Source organism: Lissotriton vulgaris, chromosome 11 (assembly GCF_964263255.1).
Source record: "Lissotriton vulgaris chromosome 11, aLisVul1.2, whole genome shotgun sequence".
NCBI lineage: Eukaryota > Metazoa > Chordata > Amphibia > Caudata > Salamandridae > Lissotriton > Lissotriton vulgaris.
This window is the reverse complement of record NC_141699.1, coordinates 555,544,488-555,568,765: the sequence shown is the minus strand read 5'-3', so window position 1 is coordinate 555,568,765 and position 24,278 is coordinate 555,544,488. Positions and strand designations below refer to the sequence as shown.

Below are 24,278 nucleotides of genomic sequence, written 5' to 3'. Positions count from 1 at the left end.
CTGTGCGAGGATAGTGGTCAGCTGATATTCGGTGATTTTACTCCAGCAGCGGCGGGGCAGCTGTTGGGTGCTGTGGTACGTGGTGGGTTTCTTGAAGGTGAAGTGGATGCAGCGGTGGTCGGTCCAGTGGAGTTCGTTGGTGTGGTTGAAGGCGACGTGGGTGCTTGTGGAGAAAATTGGGTCAAGCGTGTGACCGGCGGCGTGGGTGGGTGTGGTGACGAGTTGTCTGAGGCCGAGGTTGGCGAGGTTGTCGATCATGGTGGCGGAGTTGACGTTGCTGTTGTTCTCGAGGTGGAAGTTCAAGTCCCCGAGGAGGATGAAGTCTGTGGAGGCGAGAGCGTGGGTGCTCGCGAGGTAGGCAATGGAGTCGCTGAACTGTGCCCAGGGGGGGTCTGTAGATGAGTGTACCGCTGAGGTCGGTGTGGACCCGGAAGTGCAGGTGTTCGGCGGTGTTGAAGATGTCTTCTGAGTGGGTGGAGACCTTGAGGGTGGACGATGGCTATTCCTCCTCCGATTCCGTTGACGCGATCTCTGCGGGTGGTCTTGTAGCCGTCCGGGATGTCTATGGCGATGTCGGGAGCCGAGGAGTCGTTCCACCAGGTCTCGTCAAGAAGGCAATGTGCTGGTGAAGGTGTCGAATAGGTCCCAGAGCTCGACGGCGTGTTTGCGTGCGGAGCGAGTGTTGAGGAGTATGCAGCAAAGGTGGTTGGGTCCGGACCTAGGAGGTTTGATGTCTCTATCACAGGTGAAGCTGCAGGTGCGGCAGGAGAAGGGTCTGTGGGTGCGTTTCGGGGCTGCCTGGAAGCAGTTGTGGTCGCGTCCGGCGTGGAGTGTGAGGAGAGTGCTGGCGTCGTATTGGAGTCTGCCGTCGTGGTGGCGGTCGCGGGGACCAGGGGGTCTGGCGCTGGGCGCGGTCCAGGCACAGACGGGTGCAGACGAGCTTGCCTCTGGCGCGCCTCCCGCTCAGTCTCCGCACAGCGGCCGCCCTTTAAGGCGGTGAGGGAGGGAGGAGCAGCTGGGAGGCGGGAGCGGGGCGGCGAATCGGCTAACATCACTAACCTGACCCGGTAACCTGGCAGCACTGTGGAAGGCTTCAGCCTTTATGTGCAGCACTAACATTTACATTCGGAGCATCCCATCACCCGGACTAGCATTCACCTGAACATATAGAGTTCTGGATATTAATGAAACAGCACAGCACCTTGTTGCAGAAGAAACTGAGATACCACTTTTAGCACCAATAGGTACCTAAGCTCAATATCCACCTGTCCAAGAATACACAAATAGAATTAATTTTACAAGATGGGGAACTCAGTTCTCCCAAACTCTGTGCTGAAGTGACTTTCACAAGGAATAAGGTGTTTAACATCATGATACTGAAGTCTAGAGCCAATTATTGCTCAAATGCATGGCCCTGAAATATATAAAGTACCAGCTGTAAATCCCAGTCATGAATAACCAATCTTCAATAAAGGTGAAGCAGTAGGAAACACCAAATAGGTCCCATAAATGCTTTCATTGTGTCTCTGTAAACACAGACTACAGTACCAGGCCCCATGTGAACCTTCCCTAAAGGATGTTAACTTTGGATCTCTTTGGTGTTATTGTTATTATTGTCATATAACATACTTGTAACAAACAGTCGGCAATCAGCATCTTGCCAGATGACTTGGATCAAAGACTTGTTCCCTTGTTCAATGTTACACATCTGATAGGCTGACATCACATTAGTTGGGGAACTCTCATTCCCAGCTGAACATAAGTGGGCTTCTAGGGCCCCCCCTGCTTCCAGATTACCTCATTAGTGAAAGGCGTGCTCATTGGCCAGGCAACTGCTCAATACTAAGCCCTGCCTATGTCTGCATGTTCAGCTTCAGAGTGTTGGTGCCTCATGTGCATGACTTGAGCTGCCAGTAACAGTGCTGGGATTTGATTGTGTCCCACCATCCTGCAACAAGCTGTCATCCAGGTTCTCCTTATCTTGGAGGACACCTTCATGACTTCACTGTTTGTGGCTTTCCCAAATCGTAACTTGGCGGAGCAAGCTTTGCTCTCCAGTGGGGTCCTGGATCTAAACATGTCTGAATCAAGTGCCCGACAACACCTTTCCTGAGCCACTCTTTCTCAATACCAGGAGCTAGTGCCTTTTTGCACACTGTATGCTCTGGTGAGGTTCTGACCATGGACTCAGGGGCATCTAAAGTGAGCACCAAACCACTATTTATGAGCCATGCTCCAGCATGATGGGAATCTGGCATCCAAAGCAAGTGCCCACCTGCACACTCAAAATGTATTTCTGGATATACCAACAGTAAATGCTCGCCTTTACAGGAACCTCCAAACTCCGAACATGCAGGGTCTGTGACCCACTCTCATAGGTTTGTTGAGACTCCAACTGTGACTTAAACAAAACTTTAGAGTGGGTCCACACCATGCACGGCCTGAGGTGCTTGCTGTGCCTTCCACATTTGTTAACTTGTGCCTGCACTATTTTATGGTAGGAGAACACAAACCTATAGTCAAGCTAATGGTATTCTTGAACAACCACAGAGACAAAACCATGTTTTCTATCTGTTTTTCATTTCTTCTGCCTGAGGGGTGGATCGTGGGCTCTTTATTTAGTATTTTCTATTGGTGAACATGTTGCAGTGGTTGCTTCTCTAATTAGGTGTGCTCTCCTCAAGCCAGTAATGACTAACTAGTAAGAGAGCAAGAAGGTAATGCTGCACTATCCTTCCACGTTGGCTCACTCAGAACTTAGCAAGTTCTTGCTCAACATTCTCCTTTCCAAAATCCTCCTGACCTCAAATATTGTCACATACGGATGGGGCTGTTATTACCTAGTTAGGGTGCCTTTGTTTGTATGCTGCCCAGCTCAGAACTTGTTCTAAAACTCCTACAATAGTAGAATATGTGTGTCTCATTCACTCTGTTTTCTTCTCCTTGTTTTATGCTGGGTCTGCAGCCACGGTGGAAGCGGTTGAAGCACAAGAAGGTATGAAACATTTCTTACTGGTCTTTTTGTCTCTTTCATTGTCTGTTAACACGTGCACAATATTTAGGTGCCTATTTCTTTGGCAAATGTGTCCCTGTGATTTGTTATAAGTGAACACTGTAAACTGTAATGCATAGTTTCCTGCTCTGCCTCTGGACATACCCACAGAAAGATGTAAATGTGAGTCACAGTAGGGATTCCTTTTGCCACTGGCAGTCAGTACAGTCAGCTAAGACCGGGTTATATAAAATCAATTTAATTTCCTAAGAGGCAGACCTTAATTTTTTTAACATGTCCTACATTCTATAACTGGAACTTTATGCTGGATACTCCTTTCTACATATTGTCCACCTTATGAATATCCTACCAGCTCCCGACTGGATCCTGAAAGCTTTTAATCCCCAGCAATAGTCTCAGAGCTAGACTCAAACATTGTATGATTCTGGCCTGATCACTTCATCTCACTGCTCCTAAATGTGTGTAAAAGGTATTTGTGGATCCCCACTTGATGTACACCATCTTGTAGATACTCTTTTGACCTCTCACCCTCCGTTGCTTCATATCTAGGTTCCCGCTATATCAATAGTACTACATACATACATACAAGCTTCAGTAGCTCTCCAGGACTGTCAGATGGCTCCTCATTACTTCAGTTTCTGCTCAGTCTGCCCCAGATGTGACTTCAGGCTATATATGACGCTGAATGGAGCTCTTCTTTATTCTTTGCCATGGAAATTCCTCACCAAAATCTATAATGACTAGGTCACATCTCACATCATAGGAATTTGGTATTTAAACTTTGTTGACGGTGGCATAAGATGATGATGTCGTGTGAATCCACCACATCAGTAAGTAGCATCTAGGATCCAATCACTACCCCTCAGACTTTGATTGTTGCTTTCCCATGAGTCCGAAAGCCATCCGAGAGCGGTTAGCCAAATTATTTTAGGTAATTGTCTGTAAGGGATCCCTTTTCTCTTCTTTAGAGAAGTCACAGGCATGGAACAATCCTCAAGGTCCTCCAATAAAAAATGTTGGTTTTTTTAAAAACCTAGTAGGTAGAGGACTTCTTCTTTTATGAAATGATCTCAATCCTGAGACCATTTGAAGAGACTGGCACTGTTCCCCCAACGCTAGTCTCTTCCTATGAGCATATTCAAGCTATTACAGAGCCCATTAAGCCATTGCCGCCGCAGCTGCTGCCTGAGCTTTTCTTGACAACCTGACCCACCAAAGTCAGCATAAATGATCCCAGAGGTAGGAATCAGGTGTGAGTTTGGCAGATTTTCTGGCTTTGTCTCTCAAACTGATGCAGAGTTTCTTGCTTAGTTTACTTAATTGCAGGCTGTATGCTTCACGGCAATCACGCCAGCTTGTAGTCCTTGAATGGCAGCCCCTATTCGTCCACCATCCTATACTCTTTTCCGTCCAAACAAGGGGCTACTTTGCATTCACCCCAACCAAGGAAGAGGAGAGATTACTTAGACCATACCACTGGCATACTGTATTCTATCACATCAACAGCACAAAACAGGGTGGACAGTCGGCTCCTTGTGGTAGTGACTGGAGCCAAGAAAAGTTGAAGCGGTTACAAACCATAGTCTCACATTGAGCCACCCTGTGTAGAAAGATCTTTAATGCCATGGCTAAAAAATATCATTCAGCTACCATTTGTGCACTCTTCATAAGTGCTTTGGCAGCAGTGGTTGGTGTTTGATCACTGTATACCTTTGTATAAGATTGCTTTCTCAAGGCTTAGGTACATAGTGATGAATTCCCGAGTGATGGATATTTTGGCAGAGCGTGGTTGACCCACTCAGTCCCACATCCTTAAGTGTATTGCTTTTGGTATTTGTTCATAAAGTGAGGAATCTTATTGTAGAAGTATCTTCTAGAAGAAAAATATAGTTACCCATGTTAATAACATTTCTGGTGGATATAATATATGTATTTCTGTTGATTCCACGCTGCCCTCCCACCTCCCCTGATAAGTTAGTGCCGCTATTTATAAGATCTCAAGGTATGCAAAAATGCTTCTGCTGCTGTTGTCGCTGTTGCTCAAATCCTCTCTACACATCTTGATAGAGTGCTGATAAAATCAAAGAAACGGATACTAGCATACCAGTTAGTGCCATAAAGCCTGATGTTGTCACAAGGGGAAGGTAGCTAGACCACCATCGAAGGTGTGTGATGCCACCTATTGGTTCTCGAGTGCTATTGCTGAGGAATAGGTTTTCCTGATCCAGTCTGGTGCCTGGAGGATATTCATAGGTCGAGTAATCTGAAAAGGGTATGGTATACTCCACGAAAAAAAGCTAAGCTGTTCTTGCCTGTTGGCCTGCGCGCCTTAACTTGAAATTTTACATCGTGTGAGTTCCTGCCCTTTCTGCTCTGTTACTTACCTGGCCCTGCTGATGTCATGGCTTATTTCCAAGTCAGAGAAGATGCTAGTACCAGAAGAGACACATCGCTTCATTACAGGATTCTAACTGTTGCACTCGGATAAGAGGCATATGGGACTGGGTACTGCAGGTTTCTGCAAAATATCTCTGTAGTGATGAGAGAAACTTCACTACTGTTCCATGGCCCCTAATGCCTGATGGGGATTGCTCTGTGCCCAGGCTCCTGTGAGCAGATGTTAGGGGGAAAGCCACTAGTGTTTGCTTCCTACAGTCCCAGGTAACCTAATCTTTCCTGATAAAGGCATGAAGGTAGCGCAGTAGAAGTGCATACTACTCTTGCTGGGGTCAATTGGTCTCCCTAAGTTTAATGCCCCAAAAAGCTCAAAAGACACCATGCAAGATCCCTTTTTAGGGCTCGCCTGCTGATGCGCTCAAGCGCATAGCTGGCGAGCTATATTGTGGCTTAAACAGAGCTTAACCATCTCGGCGATTTGCTGCAGTGCCCGAGAGCGCGTGCACAGCAAAGCCACCAGCCTCCTCAGGCATCTCAAGCTTCCCCCAGCCGGCATTTCTCCTCACCTAATTATTCACTGCACGGCCGGCCGGCCGGCACATCAAAGGCTCCTGCTCCCGGCCCCTATTCTTCCCTTCTTGCCTCTCCCCGCCCCCCCTTCCCACCACAGTAATGCCGAGGGCTTGTTTATATTGCAGCCTAACCATCTCGCACGCTGCTCTTGAAACAATAACCGTTGTTGGTCTTGATATAATTAAACGCTCTAATTATTTTATCAGGGCCACACAGAATTTTATAAAGTCTTTTGCTGGCATTTTCGCTGATTGCTATTTTACACCTTTCACATGCTGGCGATTTGCTTCAAAGGAATACATTCATCCTGAATCCCGTTACTAGAGCTTTCTCCTCTTCTGCTATATGTGGGCTTTAGTTGAATTTCATTAATCTCTTTTACTAATGATTTATAAAAAGTGCCACCCACCACACAGCTCCACCTACACAGCTCCACCGATGCACCCACCACACAGCTCCACCGATGCACCCACCACACAGTTCCACCGATGCACCCACCACACAGTTCCACCGATGCACCCACCACACAGTTCCACCGATGCACCCACCACACAGCTCCACTGATGCACCCACCACACAGCTCCACCGAGGCACCCACCACACAGCTCCATCGAGGCACCCACCACACAGCTCCATCGAGGCACCCACCACACAGCTCCACAGAAGCACCCACCACACAGCTCCACAGATGCACCCACCACACAGCTACACCGATGCACCCACCACCCAGCTCAACCGAGGCACCCATCACACAGCTCCACAGAGGCACCCACCACACAACTCCACCGATTCACCTACCACACAGCTCCACCGATGCACCCACCACACAGCTCCACTGATGCACCCACCATACAGCTCCACCGATGCACCCACCACACAGCTCCACTGATGCACCCACCACACAGTTCCACCGATGCACCCACCACACAGCTCCACCGATGCACCCACCACACAGCTCCACTGATGCAACCACCACACAGCTCCTCCGACACAGCTCCACCGATGAATCCACCACAGAGCTCCAAAGATGACCCCACCACACAGCTCCACTGATGCACCCAAGACACAGCTCCACCGAGGCACCCACCACACAGCTCCACAGATGCACCCACCACACAGCTCCACAGATGCACCCACCACACCGCTCCACAGATGCACCCACCACACAGCTCCACAGATGCACCCACCACCCAGCTCTACCGATGCACCCACCACACAGCTCCACTGATGCACCTACCACATAGCTCTACCGATGCACCCACCAAACAGCTCCACCGACACAGCTCCACCGATGCACCCACCACACAGCTCCACTGATGCAACCACCACACAGCTCCACCGACACAGCTCCACCGATGCACCCTCCACACAGCTCCACTGATGCAACCACCACACAGCTCCATCGACACAGCTCCACCGATGAACCCACCGCAGAGCTCCACCGATGAACCCACCACAGAGCTCCACAGATGACCCCACCACACAGCTTCACTGATGCTCCCAAGACACAGCTCCACTGAGGCACCCACCAAACAGCTCCACAGATGCACCCACCACAAAGCTCCACAGATGCACCTACCACCCAGCTCCACCGATGCACCCTCCACACAGCTCCACCGATGCACCCACCACCCAGCTCCACCGATGCACCCACCACACAGCTCCACTGATGCTCCAACTAAGCTCCACCAATGCACCCACTAAACTCCACTGATGCACCCACCACACAGCTTCACCGATGCACCCACCACACAGCTCCACTGAGGCACCCACCACACATCTCCACCGATGCACCCACTACACAGCTCCACCAATGCACCCACCACACAGCTCCACCAATGCACCCACCACACAGCTCCACCTACACAGCTCCACCGATGCACCCACCACACAGCTCCACCGATGCACCCACCGCACAGTTCCCCCGAGGCACCCACACACAGCTCCACCAATACACCCACCACACAGCTCCACTGATGCACCCACCACAGAGCTCCACCTATGCACCCACCACACAGCTCCACCGATGCACCCACCACACAGCTCCACTGATGCACCCACCACCCAGCTCCACTGATGCACCCACCACCCAGCTCCACCGATGCACCCACCACCCAGCTCCACCGATGCACCCACCACCCAGCTCCATCGATGCACCCACCACCCAGCTCCACCGATGCACCCACCACACAGCTCCACCGACACAGCTCCACCGATGCACCCACCACACAGCTCCGCCGTGACACCCACCACACAGCTCCACCGATGCACCCACCACACAGCTCCACTGATGCACCAACTAAGCTCCACCGATGCACCCACCACACAGCTCCACCAATGCACCCACTAAGCTCCAACGATGCACCCACCACACAGCTCCACCAATGCACCCACCACACAGCTCCACTGATGCACCCACCGCCCAGCTCCACCGATGCACCCACCACACAGCTCCACCTACACAGCTCCACCGATGCACCCACCACCCAGCTCCACCAATGCACCCACCACACAGCTCCACCGATGCACCCACCACACAGCTCCACTGATGCACCCACCACACAGTTCCACCAACACAGCTCCACCGATGCACCCACCACACAGCTCCACCGATGCACCCACCACAGAGCTCCACCAATGCACCCACCACACAGCTCCACCGATGCTCCAACTAAGCTCACCAATGCACCCACTAAGCTCCACCGATGCACCCACCACCCAGCTCCACCAATGCACCCACCACACAGCTCCACCGACACAGCTCCACCAATGCACCCACCACACAGCTCCACCAATGCACCCACCACACAGCTCCACTGATGCACCCACCACACAGCTCCACCGACACAGCTCCACCGATGCACCCACCACACAGCTCCACTGATGCACCCACCACAGAGCTCCACTGATGCACCCACCACAGAGCTCCACTGATGCACCCACCACACAGCTCCACCGACACAGCTCCACTGATGCACCCACCACACAGCTCCACTGATGCACCCACCACACAGCTCCACTGATGCACCCACCACAGAGCTCCACTGATGCACCCACCACACAGCTCCACTGATGCACCCACCACAGAGCTCCACTGATGCACCCACCACACAGCTTCACCGATGCACCCACCACACAGCTTCACCGATGCACCCACCACACGGTTCCACCGATGCACCCACCACACAGCTCCACCACTGCACCCACCACACAGCTCCACCACTGCACCCACCACACAGCTTCACCGATGCACCCACCACACAGCCCCACCTACACAGCTCCACCGATGCACCCACCACACAGCTCCACCGAGGCACCCACCACACAGCTCCACCGATGCACCCACCACACAGCTCCACCGATGCAGCCACCATACAGCTCCACCGACACAGCTCCACCGATGCACCCACCACCCAACTCCACTGATGCACCCACCACCCAGCTCCACCGATGCACCCACCACACAGCTCCACCGATGCACCCACCACACAGCTCCACCTATGCACCCACCACACAGCTCCACCTATGCACCCACCACACAGCTCCACCGAGGCACCCACCACACAGCTCCACCGAGGCACCCACCACACAGCTCCACCGAGGCACCCACCACACAGCTCCACCGAGGCACCCACCACACAGCTCCACCGAGGCACCCACCACACAGCTCCACAGATGCACCCACCACACAGCTCCACAGAATCACCCACCACACAGCTCCACAGATACACACACCACACAGCTCCGCCGAAGCACCCACCACACAGCTCCGCCGATGCACCCATCACACAGCTCCGCCGATGCACCCACCACACAGCTCCGCCGATGCACCCACCACACAGCTCCGTCGATGCACCCACCACACAGCTCCGCCGATGCACCCACCACACAGCACCGCCAATGCACCCACCACACAGCTCCACCGATGCACCCACCACACAGCTCCACCGATGCAGCCACCACACAGCTCCACCGACACAGCTCCACCGATGCACCCACCACCCAACTCCACCGATGCACCCACCACCCAACTCCACCGATGCACCCACCACCCAGCTCCACCGATGCACCCACCACACAGCTCCACCTATGCACCCACCACACAGCTCCACCTATGCACCCACCACACAGCTCCACCGAGGCACCCACCACACAGCTCCACCGATGCACACAGCTCCACCGAGGCACCCACCACACAGCTCCACAGATGCACCCACCACACAGCTCCACAGATGCACCCACCACACAGCTCCACAGAATCACCCACCACACAGCTCCGCCGAAGCACCCACCACACAGCTCCGCCGATGCACCCATCACACAGCTCCGCCGATGCACCCACCACACAGCTCCGCCGATGCACCCACCACACAGCTCCGCCGATGCACCCACCACACAGCTCCGCCGATGCACCCACCACACAGCTCCGCCGATGCACCCACCACACAGCTCCGCCGATGCACCCACCACACAGCTCCGTCGATGCACCCACCACACAGCTCCGCCGATGCACCCACCACACAGCACCGCCAATGCAACCACCACACAGCTCCACCGATGCACCCACCACACATCTTCACCGATGCTCCAACTAAGCTCCACCAATGCACCCACCAAACAGCTCCACCAATGCACCCACTAAGCTCCACCGATGCACACACCACTCCGCGCAACCACCGCATCACTCAGCGCAACCACAGCATCACTCAGCGCAATTACAGCATCACTGTTTCAAATATGTTCTTTCATTGTTTCAAGCTGTTTTCAAGCTTTCATGCTTTATTACAAATCACAAAAAGATGTTAATATTTCACTTCTGTTCTTGGATTTTCGTCACAATAAAAAACACTGAACATAATCTTCGCAAAAGTTATTTACAAAAGTTTAAGCTATTGCCATTACAAATTAAATAAATTATTTAAGTATAAATTATTTTAAAAAAATTAAAAGCCATTGTTATTTGTAATATCAATACATCTAAGTCACGTAAATACAAAACATGTTGCATCACAAATGCTATAGGTGTCACATATGCGAAAGTTATAACTATTGGCATTGTAAATGACAAAGCTATTAATTTAGCTACTTTAAAAAAAAACACATAAATACAAAAAATTCATTTATAAGACCAATAGCTCAAACTTTCCTAATGCGAGCCCTATTGCATTTCCAGTGCTTGTTTTTTTCGGCGTAAATCAAATTACCTTAAGTTTACCAGTATCAGTACAATACTACTATTCTAGCAATTAATGCGGCAGCCCTACAAGTTCTAAAATTGTTCAAGCCCATTGCTGAGATGCACGATCCTGCCATGAAGTAAAGAACACTGATTGCTATACACACGAGTGCTTCAGCTCGAGGACCACTCTTAGACAGAGCTTCTACAATTTACCACAAAAAGCATAAGCAGGAGGTCTATAGATCCCATCGGGTATCTCTTTTGTACACTTAATTTTGTTTCTCGCTCACTTGCACCTTAGGTTAAGTTCTTACCCTAGATGCAGCGTCACTATGACACATTTAAGTTTTCAGGAACTTTGTATAATGTGGTTTTTTTATCCTGATAAATAAATTACACATTTTCCTGAGAAAACCTTTTTCACTCCCCAGAGCCATTTAAAAAAATCCTCCAGCTCATTACTCAGCAGGTGATTTGCTCTCACCTGATTATTTTTCTCTTACAATTTGACGGGGCACCCCATACAGAGGTCATAAGCATGGAGTTTTCAGTATGTATCAGATTACTCAGTCCACTAGACCTACTTTGTCCCCTGACTTGGAAATTTGTATTATTTCTACAAAAAAGTTTGCATTATCGCCAATATTCAATATAAGAAGACTGTACTAAGGATACAGAAACTCCAGGTAACAGCATTGTTGTGGGAATTCAAGGTTTGGTTATTAAGTTAATGTTCTCCGATCTTCACTCAAATTCTTTTCCACTGAAAAATGGACAGGATGCAGCCACCTCAACCAGACTCTTGTCCACTTGCTGTTAATCTACTTTCTGAAGTAACTCCTATTCCATGCAAAGCATTGTTCTATTTACAAATAAGGCAACGGTGAATACTGATACCATACAAAGATGAAGGATCTGATCAGCTTCACCCTACCTACAATTTGAGACCGTGGTGCAAATCTCTTTACAAGCTTTACACTTAGTGCCTCAAAGTCAGCTGCATCTGCAATTTTTTCGAGGCTTCAAACATCTGTTTCTCAAACGTTCCATGTTAGGCTAGGAAGCTTATTTCATGGAGCGGTCTTGATCCACCTTGATCATGCCTCATTTAGAAAAAAACGGACTCTTAGGCCCAGCACGGCCGCAGTTACTGGGCTCAATGGAAAATTATTTTGTGGTAAATCATTCTGCTCAGTCTGCAGTTTCTCCAGGTCCTGAACCAGCCCCTCCTCCTGCTGCAGTACTGCACAAAGAACCTAAGGCGAGGTTTATTCAACCTAGGAAATCCTACTCAAATGCTAACCTCTCCCTTGGGCAAATTAGTGCCTCTATTTTCAGATGAATTCAAAAACCACAACTGATGGAAAGAATGCAGAACAATGTCATAGATTCACCACAATCAGGGCTCGACAAATGTACTCGCCCGCTCGCAAATGCGAGTGAATTTTGTGCAGGTCGAGTCAGTTTCAAGGCCTACTTGACCGGCCTGGCGAGTGCTATCTGGTAGGTGCAGTAGCATGTGAAAGGCTCTAGGTGGCAGCATTGCGGTGCGGTGCGCGATGAAAGGCTTTAGGGGGCAGCATGCACACACTGCCTATTGTTTGGGGGGCCAGGGCCGTCAATCTTGTAGCGCGCGAAAGCACTACCAATGACGGCCCTGGCCTGCACCCGCGCTGTGCTGCTTAAAGTGCAGCCGTGACGTCGTAGCACGCCACCACACGCGCTCTCCTCAGTGGAATCGGGACTCGGGAGAGAGTGCAGGGCGATTTGGACTGCAGAGGTGAGTCAGTTTTGACAACTTGCGTTTACATCCTTTCGTCAAACGAGGCTGAGCTGACTGATCCGATCCACTGAGTGAAGTATCCACGCTTTGTGTACATTTGTCACCCTACAAAGGTGATTGTGTGTTTGCAGTAAGAACCATTTCCGGCTCCTGACGTGATAACACCAACAAGCACACCCGTGGCGGCTTCTATTTTGTGGGTGCCCCGGCAGCGGGGACGTGGCAGATGGGGTGATTTCCCTCTCCTGGAGCTACCGGCAGCGCTAATCTGTATTTAGTGCACGCATCGCACAGCCCTGCACACATTTACATTTTGCAGTGATATTGCGAGTGCGGCCTGCGTGCGTGACGGGGCTCACCATGCACGATTAATTGGATAAATAAGAGCGGCGAAGGGCTGGAGTTATGAATGGTTTGATAACCCCCAAAGAGCCTGGGTAATGGGGAGTTAAGTTGTCGATGGAGCAAGGTTACGCAGGAGGATTATCAGGGAGGGGGCACTACAGTGTGCCTGAACTTCATTGCACGTGACCCAGAGCGGAGAGGCAGCGCGGGGAATGCATTACAACCTAGCGCAGAGAGGCACGCTTAAGATCCTTCCCTCTGTGTGCGCCCTGTTAGACGGCGTCATGGCATATTGTGTTATGCATTAATTTGTTAAGCTGTGTCATGCCATTTTATCGTATGGCATGTCTAGCTACGTTGTGCTGTGTCATGCCACGTTTTCCTTTGCCATTCCTGATATGTTCTGCCTAATTCCATTTTCTACATGACCTGAAAAGATTCTGAATTGCCATGCAGTGCTGTGATGCACGCATTAGACAACATGTAAAACATCGTCACGAAACAGAGCACGCCTGAACTGCTACCTCACTGAAGACTCGTGTTGGCATTAAAAATATTTTACACAACACACTCAGTGAGCCACATGCATACCTATGATTCGCTAGTCCATACAACAGACACAATGTTTTCCGTCTTATTATGACCCTATTCTTACAAACATCGTGGTTTTCAATGGTGTGTGAATGTAACGTTTAATGGGCATTTTTAACATCTAGCGCCCAGTCGCTTGCTACCTATAGTAGACCTATCACAGCATCTAGGCAGCAAGCTCATTTTCTTCTTCCCTGCTAATTTGTCATGTAGTCCGCAAAGGAAATGTGGCTGTCTTTAGGCCTAGCTCCGGCTCCCTCCCTCCACCCCCATGACGATGGCTGATTTATATCATGTGTGCAAATGTGTCAGAGCTATCGCCACGCTTTGTGTACATGTCAGTCACCCCTGCTCCGACTCCCTCCCTCCACCCCCACGACGGTGGCTGATTTATATGGGCAATGACCAGAGCTACCGCTTGTGTTTTTAAATATCAGTCAGAAGAGATTCGGCGCTCAAAGAACCTCGGCGCTGCCAATCAAATAAGTCCGGAACATATGTATAACAGCAATCACTAAGGGAGCGGCGCAGAGAGTGGTAATATCCTGCCTGTTCATCTTGTTGTGGAGCGCGGCATCTTTATTCCTTAATTAGACCATTTGTTATCGTTCACCCTCTGCGTCCACTTTTGTAGCAGCTTGCCTTTTCCTGCCACGTTATGTTCCGAGTGTATTTTATTGGTCCTTGAGCATAATGAGGTATTTCATGTGAAGAATTTTTAATGGGTTGTGAGTTTTGAACATTGGTATGACTCCCCATTGTAGAACCTGGATGAGCCTAGCAGCCCAAACAAGTGAGATTTATCGAGTGCACTCTCGGACAAATACAGCTCTTTAATACCTTCATAACTTTAAGTAAAGTTGCTCTAAATGAATCTCGGGCACCTGCTTCCTCCTGCACAGTTGGATGACAGTTACCTGGTAGCAAGGCTAGCTGGTACGATTCCACTCTCTTTCACACAGATGGTCTCTGAATGTCTACCGATGGTCTCTGTAGCGCTGTTATAGGGGGAGCCGTTACAGGGCTGGGCCCTAACCCCCTCATTTCCTTTCACTTGATTTCACTTGTTTTTTATACTTGTCGTCCGTGTTTTCTCTTTGTCACCTTCTAACTATCTTTCTTTTCTGCCAACTTATTCCCCTTCCTGCCCCCTCATTTCCTTTCACTTGATTGCACTTGTTTTTAGGTCTCGCCATGTCGAGCAAGCGAGAGTATTGGGACTTATCCACTCTTTATCCCAACTTGCAAGGAATCGTGGCGATTCCTTGCAGTGCCCGTGACTTTTAAGCTCAATGCGCATGCGCATTGAGCTTAAAAGCGCGTGCACATGCCCCCAGCCGCCTGCCTTGCCTACTCTCCCGCCCCCTCACTGCTTGATTGCACGGCCGCTAGGCCGTGCCTCCCCTACTCCTCCTCCTACTCTCCTCCCCTCGCCGTCTGTTCCCGCACTCCTCCCACACCCCCGCTCCGCCCCCTACCCTGCCTGCTGCGTCGCATTTGTCAAAACTGGTGAGTCTATGTCTCGAGGCAAATAGGCCGACATGTGTAATAGCCGTTTCCTCGAAGCACGTTTAGATGATTTCGCTGTGTGTGTTTTGCTTGGTGATTTGTGGCGTTTGTGTGGGGGAGTAGAGTCAACATAACCATCAGAGCTCTGCACTGTTCTTGTTTCAGAAGGAACGAGAATGTCAACAGAAGCAATGCCAGGGTACTCCCACAAAAGCAAAGCACGATGTTATTTACTTTTTGCGTCCCGCATTCCTTGGAGCATGGGCCGCATTAGTCTTCCCCGTGCTACAGGACACCCCTATTGAAAACAAAGTCGAACTTCGTCCCTTCCCCGCTGCTCCCTTCCCACAGCCGATTATTTGGTTGGTTTGCGATGACTGGCAGCCCGCTCCTCTTTTCAGCGGCCCTTACAGTCGTCTCATTCCAGCCCTATAATCTTGTTACTTTTTTGTCGGCACGTTTTGTTCACGAACAAAAGAACCGATTATAACCATTTTCTTATCAATGCGAAATCAGCCATGTACTTCCTCAGTGAATTCTGCATGTCCGAACACTAGCAAACAACGGAATTCTTTGAACCGGTGCAATGTTAATGGTTGATAAAACACCCGGCGCATATTACATTTGTGCCAGGGATCTGTGGGTTTTTTTGCATCCCATTCCGGTGAGATAATTAATGTCGATAAGTTGCGCAAACTGATTTTATACCCTTTTCAATCGGCAGCGCATTATTGTGAACATGTTTGGTGGTCACAGCTGCGTGCCTGGTTTTCTGCAACTGCACTGGCTAAATCGCATGCATTTCTCTGCACGCCAGTTACAGCTTGTATTGCAGGATAAATGAAGAGGATTAATCCCCCGGTCGGCGGAGCTCGCTCACATGGCGGCCATCTCGCAGCTCGGCTAGCCACGCCCCCCCAATGAATCAACGAACTTAGTGGAGAAAAAGTGAATCACCCTCACACCCTCAACCCTTCACCCTCAACCTCTCACTCACCCTCATTTACCCTCACTCACCCTCAACACCTCAGCCTCACCCTCACTCACCCTCAACCCCTCACACTCACTCACCCTCACTCACCCTCAACTCCTCACCCTCACTCACCCTCACTCACCCTCACCCACACTCACCCTCCCTCAACCCCTCACCCTCACTCACCCTCAACCCCTCACCCTCAAACCTTCACCCTCAACCCCTCACTCACCCTCACTCACCCTCAACCCCTCACTCACCCTCACTCACCCTCACTCACCCTCACCCTCACTCACCCTCACCCTCACTCACCCTCACCCTCACTCACCCTCACCCTCACTCACCCTCACCCTCACTCACCCTCACCCTCACTCACCCTCACTCACCCTCACCCTCACTCACCCTCAACCCCTCACCCTCACTCACCCTCAACCCCTCACTCACCCTCACTCACCCTCACCCTCACTCACCCTCAACCCCTCACCCTCACTCACCCTCAACCCCTCACTCACCCTCACTCACCCTCAACCCCTCCCTCACCCTCACTCACCCTCAACCCCTCACTCACCCTCACTCACCCTCACTCACCCTCACCCTCACTCACCCTCAACCCCTCACCCTCACACAGTGCAATAGGTCTCGGAGCATTTGAGTTGGAGCTTTTAGAAATGTGTATGGCTTTTTTTTTGTAATTCTTTAGCATTGGCTACAGGAAACAAAAATGCTAAAGATTTACAAAAAAAAACCATAAACAATTCTAAAAGCACTAACTCTAATGCTGCGAGACCTATTGCATTTCCAATGCTTGTTTATACTTGTCGTCTGTGTTTTCTCTTTGTCACCTTCTAACTATCTTTCTATTCTGCCAACTTTTCCCCTTCCTGCCTTTGTGCTGGGTCATGATCTGATGACCAAAAAAGAAGTCCCCGTCGCTAAAATGAAGTGCCGGTACTCTCTACCTCCCACCCCTGGCACAGCCTATCTTACTGTTATTACCACACCCGAAAATCTTTTCTATCCTACACATTGTCTTATACATGGATTTGTCTTCGGTTTTCTCTTTTTCAGAGACAGATTAGGCCACCTACAGTACTTGCTGGCCGATCTGGGGCTGAGTTTCTGTCCCTTTTGGCGCTTTATTTTTTTACTGATGTGTAGCTTTTTTTAATTCTCCTGTATACAAATAGAGGTGGTTTTGAAAACAACATGGTAAGGGTCTGTCTCAATAAAATATTTTAAAATTTTAAGTATTTCCCTGCTTTAGGACTAACGTGCCTAGGTATCAACAAACCTCAATGGAGAGTTAGTGACCTCATGTTTGCTACTAAACGTGCCTTTCTAAAGCAGTTTATTGGCATCTCATTTAGTGAGCCTCTCTAGCATGGTAATTTTTCCAAATTAACATAACTAGTCAGTGTGTCTTCTTGCGGTATATATGATGCCTGCCATTTGCATACCATCTCAGTGAGTCTTCTCTGTACATGTTCTCAATCAGTCTCCTCGGTCACTTAGGTCTGTTACAGGTATGTTAACTTTCAAGATTAACTAAGTGACTGCTGTAAACTTTGGGCGACGTAAAGTTTAATTTTCTGTTTTGTATAAATCTGATTTGATAATACACCAGCACTGTAATGCCAGTAGATCTGACTAAGTGACTTTACAAGAATGTTGTAATGTAAAGCGTTACGTGCAAATAGCATGGGAAATTGAATTATATGCATTTGTGGAAGCAAAGAATTGTATAATAGAATGGCATTGGTGTAGTAAGGTCAAATGACAGTTGCACTGTCAAGCAAGTTCTAAACTGTGCCCTTGGAAATGCAATCTCGAGCTGCTGCATAAGAATATTTGTATGTTTCCTCACCTTCATTGCTTGATTTTGCTCGCAAAAAAGTGTCACCATCACCTCTAAGGTGCAGATTGTGTGACCGCTAAATTAAATAGGTGATAACTTAATCAAATTTGCCGTTGATTTGGTTGGCCAACGTTTTCCTGGGTTGTTGGCGCTGCAAATGTTTTGAAAAAAGTCCATTATGCGATCAATTTGTGGGTCGAGTGCATTGCTGTTAGGTCGAGTAGAAAAGTCTACTCACTCGACCTGCAGGTCAAGTAAGATTTTTTAGATTTGTCGAGCCCTGACAATACAGAGATCTGGGCCTGAATCCATCGTTTTTTGCTCACCATGCCATTCTAGTTTGGACCCAGCCATATGCAAATCAGTCTTGACCCTGCGCCCAATGGGAACAGTCCCTCCCGAACTGCTAGGCCAGGTCCCCCCTGGACTGGAAACAAGCATCCTAGGAACGGTTTTGGGCTTGGAGCCCTCATCAGCCAGAATAGCTTAACTCCAGTGGCATGGAGAGCACGGGATCCAAGTCTGGGCATACCCATCCCACTCAGGGTGACAAATGCAAAAACAACAATTGATGGACAGAATGCAGAACAATGTCATACATTCACCCCAGTACAGAGATCTGGACCTAAATTAATTGTTTTTTGCTTACCATGCCATTCCAGTTTGGACCCAGCCATATGCAAATCAGTCTTGACCCGGCTCCCAATGGGAACAGTCCAGCCCGAACTCCTAGGACCGGTTTCGGGCTTTCATCGCTCATCAGCCAGGGTAGCTTGACTCCAATGGCATGGAGAACATGGGATCCACATCTGGGCATACCTATCCCACTCGGCGTGACAAATGCAAAAACAACAATTGATGGACAGAATGCAGAACAATGTCATACATTCACCCCAGTAGAGCGATCGGGGCCTAAATCCACCGTTTGTTTGCTCACCATGCCATTCCAGTTTGGACCCAGTTATATGCAAATCAGTCTTAACCCTGCGCCCAATGGGAACAGTCCAGCCCGAACTGCCAGGCCAGATCCTCACTGGACGGGAAACAAGCATCCTAGGACCGGTTTCGGGCTTTCAGCCAGGATAGCATGACTCCAGTGGCATGGAGAGCACGGGACACACGTCTGGGCTTACCCATCCCACTCGGGTGACAAATGCAAAAAAAACAATTGATGGACAGTGCCACTGGAATCAAGCTATCCTGGCTGAAGAGGGGTGAAACGCCGAAACCAGTCCTAGTATGCTTGTTTCCTGTCCAGGGAGGACCTGGCTTGGCAGTTCAGGCTGGACTGTTCCCATGAGGCACAGGGTCAAGACTAATTTGCATACAGCTGTGTCTGAACTGGAGTGGCAAAGTGAGATAAAGAACGATGATGGATTCAGCCCAGATCTGTGGCTCGGGGTGAGTGTTTGAAGAGTTTCAGCACTCTGTCGAGCATCTCCTTGTGTTTGCTTTAATTTTTGGTTGGGAGCAGGCAGGAATATCACGTTTAGACTCAAATTGTAATTTAAAATCCTCTTCAATGCTAAAGTGTGATAGTAATAGCAAGGGGTGTTTTGGCCCAGAGACGTCCAAGAAGGGCCCAATCAACTTTGTATCAGAAATAATACCTGATCGTTTAATTAATACAGCTATTTTATAACTAAACAGACATAGACCATTTGTACATTCAATTGGTCTACAGTATTTTATTTACTTCTGTTTAGTCTTTTTTTGTAATTAAACCTTGTTAAAGCATGTTCTCAAAAAGACATACTACCTACCACATTTGATCTATAACCATAGTGCTCAACAAAAATGTAAACATTATGAGCAGAAAATGAAACAGAAAATGAAACCAACAAGTTACGTAAAATTAAACAAACATTCTGTGCAAAAAATGAGGCAGACAGATTAGCATTCGAATAACAACCAGCCAATTTTAAACATGACAGCCTTATTAACAAGTTGTTTCTGCTTCTTTGGAAATGGGATTGTAAAGGCTGTAGCCTTCTGGGTACTCATTTTTAGATCTATGGGGGCAAGCAAACTTTTTAACAAATTGCTCCTCATAGAAAAGTATTATTCAATTCCTATCCCAGGAGAAAAAACGCAGACGCGTTTCGATCCGCTTTATTCGTTTCCGGGGTTCTCGCCAGGGTGTGAGACTGGATTGCAGCTGGAAAAGAAAATTCCAGAAACAGTAAATTAAAAGGCTCTCCCACACCGGCCCCAACAGCGCTAAGGATGTCTGGCTTCACCCTGGGGGTGCCCAGGAGTGGACACTTCACAGGGAAAGCCAGGAGGGGTTCCACAGCGGTTTGAGTATCAGCGCCAGGAAGCCGAATAGGCGACACCGCAAGGTGACCGTCTGGTGACAGTGCGCTCTATAAGTACCATGACATTTACATTTATAAAATTCTTACTATAATTAACGGATAGATTTGAAGTACCTGTCTGATTTCCACTTTGAAACCAAGTTTCATTGATGGGTCTTGAATTCGAAAGTATGTGGCAGGACGGCAGAGCTAACTTGATTATTCTGCAATATGAAGGTGGAAAGAGGAGATTATAAAAATCTGAAATGTCTCTTTTTAAATTGTAGAAAAGTTGAGGCGAATAGTTATTGCTCGACTTACTTGAATTACTTTTTGGGTTGTACTGATTTATGAAGCGCTGAAATCTGCTAATTGATAATCTGGTGTTGAAAATCGTCGTGCTGCTATACTGTTTAAACATCGCTACACATTCCTAGAACAATAAGTGGTTTTGCTGTTTTAATGTCGTAAAACGTGCCGAGATGTAAATGTTGAAGGACAGCTGATCTTAACCTCGAAGGCTTTGATTGTGGCTCAACTTGCTTCAAGAGTTTTGGAGGAAATGGGGGGACTGTTGCTTTTTATTTACTTTAACTCGCTTTGAATCAGCAGACTGTGCTTGATCGATATAGTATTATGTTTGGCTGCAATTTAAGGCGAAACACTGTTAGTGATACAGTGTTGCCAAATCTTAGTCCAATTCCGTAGCGATTTTTGGCATCGTTCGACTTACTTGCTTACTCAACTTCGTCAGACGGGGTCTATTTGATGCTCCAGCAGTCGCATTAACCTGGGTTTCCGGTACCTCCGCCTAGTTACTTTTTTGATCGGGCTTTAAATTCTTGGAATCTTAGTTTTGGTTCTTTGGTGATTCAGTATAAACTAAGGTCTATCTAGCATATACGTTGCCCGTTTGCTGATGAGGTATGTTGCCTTGTGGAATATGTCTTTTTTTTACTGTGCCAAGTCGTCTTTATTCCATGTTAGCAGTGCATTCTGGGTGTTGTAGTTGGGGAACTTTTACGACCTATCAGCCCACAGTTTGACCTATCCTATAATTGTGGCAAATGACCAAATTAGTGTTTGAAAGGAAGCCATTTAAAGTGGACAATGTCACCAGTCCTATACTTGGTAACGGATGAGGAATACTTTGTGGACTGTGTTCACATTCTAAGGATTAAGTGTCAGTAAACAAAATCTTGAGTATGAGGCATGCTTTTAGAATTCCCCACATATTGAAAGGGACGTAATTCCTGAATCCTGTTCGGTTGCTTGTTAATATGTTTTCCCTATTTCAGATATCTCGTTGAGGCCGTGGACTGTAGTGTTGAATTTGAGAATTAAGTATGCTTATTTCTTCAAGAGTGCCGCAACAGTGTCTCCTCCCTTTGGGTGGGATTTTAAGGCACACAGTACTGTCCATTTGAAGTCCCGTTAACTATGGTTCGTCTCGACAAAATGACTAACCATGGGGGTAGTGACCACTTTTGTTTTGATCCTTGAAAGGTCGGTGTTGGACCAGCCTTTGTCTGACTTCCTGGTTGTTTTTCACTATGTAAAGTTTTAACTGGGACATACCACTGCATATACGACATTTCTTGTTCTGCAATTTTAAAAGTCTCTCAGTGTCCATTTGATGTTTTGGTGCGCGAATTCTGAGCCTTCTATTGCTGTGTCACAAACTTAACAGTTACCACACCTGTGGTGTCCAACAATGAGTTTGAGGCTCCACTGTGATAGCAGATCTTTTGTCTTTGTATTTTCATTTATGTCAGTCCTTACTATTTGCTGGCCTATGCTGGGAATCTTTTTCATAGCAAACAATGGTGTTTCTAAGGGGTATTCCATATTTTGTAGTAAATGCCAGTTCTGGAGTATGATACTACGAAATTTGTTTGTATGCGGTCCAAAAGTGGAGACACAAACCAATTTGTCATCTTGTTGTTTTTCTTTTTTGGTGAGTAAGCTTTCTCTTGTTGTGTAATATGTTCTTTTCATTGCGTGCTTGAGCAACTTTTTGGGATACCCACATTCTCTGAGTTGATATTGGAAAACTCCTGAATGGATGGTATAGTCTTCACTATGTGTGCAATTCCTTTTGAACCTAAGCAGTTGTCCATATGGTAAGTTGTCTCTCAGGCTGCAAGGGTGGAAACTCTTATAGTGTAGTAGACTGTTTCAATCTGTTGCTTTCCTGTACAAAGTTGTGATCAAGGTATCTGTGTCATTTTTGACTTCTACATCAAGGAATGTTAAGCTGTTTTTGCACTTGGTCAGCTTAAATTTGATGTCTGGATGTCTAAAGTTAAGCTATTGAAAGAAATTATCTAGCTCTTGTTCAGTGCCTTCCAATAGTCACCAAATGCCATCTATGTAGCGGTACCACTGCTTCAAGTATTCCCCTGTTTTGGGTTTTTTTTCTGCAAGGAACAAAAGTGATGCAAAAGTAATGCAAATATATCAAACAATATCAGATGGAAACATATTCTAGTATTCCCAGTAAGGATTGTTATTGAAAATGTATTTATCCTCGAACCTTGCCATGTACAGTATGGCCATCTCCGGAGCGAAGGGACAGCCCATCGGGGTCCCCTTCGTTTGGATGTAGAATGAATCTTCAAATTTGAAGTAGTTGTTCTTGAGAGCTATTGAGGCCAATTGTAATATAAACTCTGTTGGTACCTGTTTTGGGCGTGTTCTGGATTCTAAATAGAATTCCAATGCTTCTAGTTCCTCATCTTGAGGTATTTGCGTGTATAGAGAGACCACGTCAAAGGTCACGAGCCGGTGCTTAGATAGATCAAAACATGTGCCTTCCATTTTATTTATAAAATCCATAATGTGTCTTAAATAAGAAGGTACTTCTTGGAGGAACGATTTTAGGAAAGTGTCAACATATTTGGATATTGGTTCCCATTGTGATTCGCAACCAGAAACTATTGGTCATCCCGGCGGTTCTCTGAGGTCTTTATGGATTTTTGGTAGGAAGTAAATAACCGGAACCCGAGGGTACTTCTTGGATAAATATTAATACTCCTTCTTACCAAGGTTTCCTTGTTCAAAACCTTCCTTTTTGATACCAACAATTAAGCTCTGAAGTTCCCCTGTGGGGTCAGCGTAGATCTGTCTGTACCAGACGTGGTTTGAAACCTGTTTTCGGCTTGGTTTAAGGTACAATTCTCTAGGCCAGATGACGACTGCTCCACCTTTATCGGCCGCCTTGATAATGATTGAATCATCATTTTTCAGATGCTCAATAGCCCTTTGTTGTTCTGGCGTCACGTTGCTCTTCATAAAAGATTTTTGTTTTTCTAATTGCTGTATTGTTGACACAACTACTTGCTCAAATGCTTGGATTTCTTTGGGAATCATATGAGTTGGAGGGATAAATTGGGATTTTTTGTTGCTCAATCCTTTTGACTCTGTAGCCATGTTCGTTTCTCTTGTTGTGAAGAAAGATTTTAGCCTTATTTTACTAAAAAATTCAATGGCTTCGATTTTTAACTTAGCGAATCTGTTCATTTTTTGGCGACTAACTTCAATCCCAACCTGAGTACTGATGTCTCATCTTCCGTCAAAACTTTGTTGGATAAAGTTACAATAGGGTTTAAGTCTTGTAAAACTGGCGCCTGGTGCGTATCTCCCATGGCTGTTGCTTGAAGCCAAATTATTTCTTCTGTTGGCCTTTCTCTAAAAAAAGTGGTTCCTCTCCGTTGATTCCTATTAGATGGATCTTCTCCCTCGTCGGAATACCCTGTGGAAT

The 24,278-nt window shown here is 47.8% G+C and overlaps 1 protein-coding gene across 1 annotated transcript in view; it reads left to right on the top strand.

Annotated features, from left to right (window-relative positions):
- Positions 1-24,278, top strand: part of PPP3CC (protein phosphatase 3 catalytic subunit gamma) — a 744,021-nt gene that overhangs the window by 692,442 nt on the left and 27,301 nt on the right. Inside the window, exon 13 of the mRNA XM_086943633.1 lies at positions 2,966-2,995. Coding sequence (XP_086799759.1) covers positions 2,966-2,995 — 30 coding nt within the window. The remainder of the gene's footprint in view (positions 1-2,965; positions 2,996-24,278) is intronic.